Consider the following 5,409-nt stretch of genomic DNA (forward strand, 5'->3'; position numbering starts at 1 on the left):
TGAAGGCTGCCGGCTCCTCGGTGGGGCGTTATGCCCCTGCTCCGCTGCATAGGCGGGGTGCTGAGGGCTGCGCTGGGCCCGGAGAAGGCCCCGGTCTGGGCCTGGAGTGTGGCCGATGGGGGTTGCTGACAGATGAGATAGGAGAAGCTGGCGTTCAGCTCGGTGTTCAGCCTTGCCAACGAAACTTACGTTGACTAGAAAATACACAGCTGCTAAAGCTTTAAACAGTTGTTTAGGGGAGTGTGACATTATGCAGGCAAGACCAGGATGTTGAGCTGCATTCGAGTTAGTTTGGATGAATCTGCATTGCAAATCCCATGCTACCTGCTCTCATGAGATAGGAGAAGCTGGCGTTCAGCTCGGTGTTCAGCCTTGCCAACGAAGCTTACGTTGACTAGAAAATACACAGCTGCTAAAGCTTTAAACAGTTGTTTAGGGGAGTGTGACATTATGCAGGCAAGACCAGGATGTTGAGCTGCATTCGAGTTAGTTTGGATGAATCTGCATTGCAAATCCCATGCTACCTGCTCTCACGTCTTTTCCTGTTTTTTAATGTAGTTGTGGTGGCTGTCCTTGCTGAGGAAATGCTTTAGTTTTGTTAATACTAGTACAGAATCAGCTGCTGATTCAGATCTGACCCAGCTCTTCGGTGCAGGTGATGCTGTGATGTGTGGACTTCATGTGGATGTTGGGCCCTTAAACTAGCGCTGCTCTGTTTTTGACTAATCCAGGTGTACAAAATGGTTCAGCGCCTGACCTACCGCCGTAGGTTGTCCTACAACACAGCTTCCAACAAGACCAGACTGTAAGTAAGACATAGTTTCTAAAAAAACTTATTTTTTAAGAAAGCTAAGTTGAAGTTTTGATGGTTACATTAACTGAGTATTTTTCTGCTGTACTTAGGTCCCGAACACCCGGGAACAGGATCGTTTACCTTTACACCAAGAAAGTTGGGAAGGCACCAAAATCAGCATGTGGTATATGCCCAGGAAGACTTCGTGGTGTAAGTATTGGGCTTACTGGCACCTTCTGTATGAGGACAGGCTGAGAGAGTTGGGGTTGTTCAGCCTGGAAAGAGAAGGCTCCAGGGAGACTTTGTAGCAGCCTTCTAGTACTTAAAGGGGGCTACAGGAGACATGGGGAGGCACTCTTGATCAGGGAGTGTAGTGACAGGACGAGGGGTAACGGTTTGAAGCTGAAAGAGGGCAGATTTAGATTAGATATTAGGAAGAAATGTTTTCCTGTGAGGATGGTGAGGCAGTGTCCCAGGTTGCCCAGAGAAGCTGTGGATGCCCCATCCCTGGAGGTGTTCAAGGCCAGGCTGGATGAGGCTTTGAGCAACCTGGGCTAGTGGGAGGTGTCCCTGCCCATGGCAGGGGGGTAGAACTGGATGATCTTTAAGGTCCCTTCCAACCCAAACCATTCTATTTTTTTTTTTTTTAGATCTATGGTTTTTTTTTCAGTACAAAGAGCCTTTTCAAGTGATGTGCCTGTTTCTTGATGAACTCTTGTTGAAACAACTTTCTTTACAATGTTCAGATAAGAATATTTTAAAGTTTAACTGGTAAAGCAAGCTTTGTAAGCTTGAAGAATAAGCACTTCTTTAAATGCTTGTGGTTCTCATTATATATGCTGTTATATCTGAACCTTCTTGCTCTGTAAGTTGTAACTGGCTGAAATTTTTATACTTAGACCGAGGAGATTATGTAGCAGGCTTAAAAGTCTTAAGTTGGACCTATCAGGTGGGCTTTAAAAAAAGATGTAAGCCAAGTTTGACTTTCAGTTTTAGAAAAAAGGAATGAATATTTTAACATCATATTTTTCTCCAAAAAGTATTCTCTGTGTCCTGCCATTGTTCTTAACAGTGATGGGAATGCTTGAGTAGTGTCTATCTTTGAGCAGTTCCTATGCTTGGGAAAGCAATCTATTTTATAAACATTTTTTAATGATGAAGCTCTAGGTGAAGCCCTGTAGTAGAATGAAAAGATCAGCTTGGGAAAGCTGAAGATGGCATGTATAACAAACTGTGATTTCAGTCACTTTTTTTGTGTCTTGAATAGTCAACTTGAGGTGTTGCTGCTTTTTTAAACTATCAATTTTTTTTAATATTGCGGTTATCCAAAATTACTATCTTACGATACACTTCTCATTTTTGTTTTCTGTAGGTCCGTGCTGTGCGTCCTAAAGTTCTTATGAGGCTGTCAAAAACGAAGAAGCACGTTAGCAGAGCCTACGGTGGCTCCATGTGTGCTAAGTGTGTCCGCGACAGGTAAGCTTGCAGAAAGATAACTTCATTCATGAGGTTACTTTGTATGGGATTTTTGCATCTCGCTGTTTTCATAATGTGGACTAAAACTTGGAAGGCTCTTGTGTGACGTTGGTGTAGTAAAATGGAGGGGGTGAGCATGGGACATGTTAGCATGGGGCACATGTGTGTGATTTTTGCCCCTTGGATCTGAGCTAATTACCGTATGCGGTGCTCCTTTGTAGAGAGTTCATGTTCTTCAGTAAAGATTTTTCTGTTGTCCAGTTGTTTTGTCTTATGCAAAGATGCTAGTGTAAGATCAGTTGAGATTTTGGCTTCTTTGTGGTGTTTTGGAATTCAAAGGTATTAATTCGTTGTATATTAAGCATCTTTATGTGGTTAAGCTTTAAGATGGCCTTTGTTGGGCCTCACTGAAATCAGTTTTGTTGGGTAATAACTGTACATCCATGTACTTCGTTGGCATGTTTGAGTAAAAAATCTATATTACAAAGAATGCGTCATCTCTATGAATGGTAATTGAAGCAGATATCTGGACTCGGCAGTCTCATGCTAGTTTTTTCATCTGTACTGCAAATGTTGACAGCATTTTTTTTTCCGCTTGTGCGATTTCTAAGTTAAATCCCACTGGGTGCCACTGAAGACAAGTTGTTACAGCTGCAGATCCATAGCATAACATATATGTGTTGTGAGCCCTTTTTTTTTCCCCGAGTGTTTTCCCAAACATTCTTATGAGCTTTGTAAATCGTTTTTAATACATCAGCATGCCTTATTCTGCCTGAACCAAAAAACACAGTTACCTCCATCCCTGGAACTGGCAGGTTTTCTTCTGTGTTTGTTTAAGAATTTTTGGTAGATTATATGTATTGCAAAAGTAGCCATGTATACCAAATGCATATGGAATGGCATTTTAATGTGCTATGGTAGAAGAGTGTATATGATATATTGGTGCTTTTAACTCAAAACCATCTCATAGGCTGCTGATGTGCGAGTACTATTGCGTAGGTCCATCTGCACAGTGGCCCTACACGTCTTCCAGAAATAATTGTATTTAGGCATGACTTGACGTGCCAGGCTGTTCCCTGTTTCTGTGCTGCGAAGGAGCTTTAATCCTCAGAGGGGAACTGTTACTGTTTTGGTTGCTGGACTCTCCTAAAGTTGTCTGTAGCTCTAAGGAAGAGAGCTGACAGTGATGGGTCACACCAGTTCTGACTTTAAGAACAGCTAAATTAGATTGCTGGTGAGGAGTTTTGCTTTTTGCCTTTGAAGTTAGCGAAGGTGGTAATTTGTTCCGGTGTTCAGCCAATAGGTATTACTGTGCTTGCCTGCAAGCCACTCACCCTAGGTTTGCAGGCACACTAGGCCTTCTCCCCCAAACTGCTACGTTCACGCGGTGCCACTGTCCCTGTCTTTTGACGCTGACAAGAACATTGGTGGTTTCTCATTTTGTGTAATTGTGGAACTAACATCACATGTGCAGTGAATGTTGGAGACAGCAAAACTAGTTGTAACTTCATCTTATGTTTGTGTTTTCATTTAAGTGGATACATGTCCTAAAGTTGTTGTTTTTCCTTTCCAGAATCAAGCGAGCTTTCCTTATTGAGGAGCAGAAGATTGTCGTGAAAGTGTTGAAGGCACAAGCACAGAGCCAGAAGTCAAAGTGAATCTATTTGTAATTTCAGCCCAATAAATGAAAGCTCCATTTTTCTTGTGTCCTGTCATTCCACATGCTAGTCAAAGCTGGTAGGAGCTGCTTCTCACAGCCTGTATAATGCAGAATTGGGCTTTGGTGCAACAAACCCCATAAGCCAGGGTGCTGTGTTCCCTGCTGCCTGCGTAGGAGGAGGGCTGGTCAAGCAGGACTCCCAGCTCTGTCTCACAGTCCTGGAGAGGGATTGGAGTAACTTGGAGCAATGCAGGTTTTTTTTCTCATGGCAGTGGCTGTGTATGAAGTCATCAGAGGACTTGGCTCAGAAGAAAGTCAGGAATCTGAAAAACAACAGAAGACTAAGACTGTGAGAGAGATTGTCAGATGAAGAAGAGGGCTGGTATAGGCCTAAGGTAGATTTTTTTTTCATAGTATGTGCTATAGTTACTCAAGTCTGAGGGTGGGGGAATAGTCTGACTTCCTGAAGTGAGTGCTGTATCCACCAGACGGTTACACGGCACAGGGTGAAAGGAGCTGTACACTGCCAAGAATTTCTTCACGGTGTCCCAAGTCACTGAGATAATTCTGTCAATATTCTCAAAATGGATAAATGTTGCAGCTAACTTGGGTAGCTCTAAGTATGAAGCATTTCTTTCTCCGCAGCTTGGGTTATACTGAAACTTGTTCCAAAGGCTGTAGCTAATTAAAGGAGTTTCTAAGACTAACGTTAGTACCCTGACATTTTTAGATGCTGTTACTATAGTTACTTGATGAGGTTAAAATTTTGTTAGTTGTTGCCTTGATGTACATCGACATGCTGGAAAACTGTTTTTAAAGCAGAAACAGAAAAGTAGGGTGGGCACGTCTAATAGTGCTCTTGTTTTATGTTAAAAGCCGTGAGATTATAATTTTCCTTGGGGCTTTTGGAAAGGAGGTAAAATGGAAGGAGAATGTTTTTGGAATAATTAGGAGAAATGTCATAAACATCTGTTGATAGGCAAATGACACTGAGGGGGACATTTTTTTTCCAAACAGGAGGGCTAAGACTGAAAGGGGCAAATTACAATGACCTGGTTGCACTGAAAGGCAGCTGAGGTGTGAGTTGGGAGAAGGGGTGTCACCACTGCAGCAGAAATAAAAGCAGTCATTGGGCAAAGTGACAGCGAAATGGTAATGAGGCCCTTAATTTTCCAGGTGGCTTTTCTTGAGGAAACCTCCTGTGCTAGCAGGAGACTTGAACTCATCTCAGACGAAGGTGTAGAGAAGACAGGAACTGCTTGAGAAGGGCTCTCCCTTGCCTGTGTTCATGAGGCAAGAAGAACTAGCCAAGTTTCCACTCAAAAGGGGGAATTTTTCTCCCTTAAGTGTTGCGTGGGTGCTCCTCCACCCTGAAGCTCAGCGGAGCAGAGGCCAGGGTGCCGCTGACCCGGGCCAGCAGGGTGGGAGCTGGTCTGTGTGCGCACAGGCACCCCGCTGCTGGCGGCGTGTTCACCGGCCA

General features: G+C 43.5%; 1 protein-coding gene across 1 annotated transcript; it reads left to right on the forward strand.

The window, feature by feature from the left end:
• Nucleotides 1–639: 639 nt before the first annotated feature.
• On the forward strand, nucleotides 640–3,969 carry RPL34 (ribosomal protein L34). The gene is made up of 4 exons (XM_010079934.1): nucleotides 640–805; nucleotides 904–1,003; nucleotides 2,166–2,269; nucleotides 3,843–3,969. Exons 1-4 carry the CDS (start codon nucleotides 741–743, stop codon nucleotides 3,925–3,927), a joined length of 354 nt encoding a protein of 117 aa, XP_010078236.1. The 5' UTR covers nucleotides 640–740; the 3' UTR covers nucleotides 3,928–3,969.
• The last annotated feature ends 1,440 nt before the right edge of the window (nucleotides 3,970–5,409 follow it).

Source organism: Pterocles gutturalis, unplaced genomic scaffold, assembly GCF_000699245.1.
Source record: "Pterocles gutturalis isolate BGI_N339 unplaced genomic scaffold, ASM69924v1 scaffold36694, whole genome shotgun sequence".
NCBI classification, from domain to species: Eukaryota; Metazoa; Chordata; class Aves; order Pterocliformes; family Pteroclidae; genus Pterocles; species Pterocles gutturalis.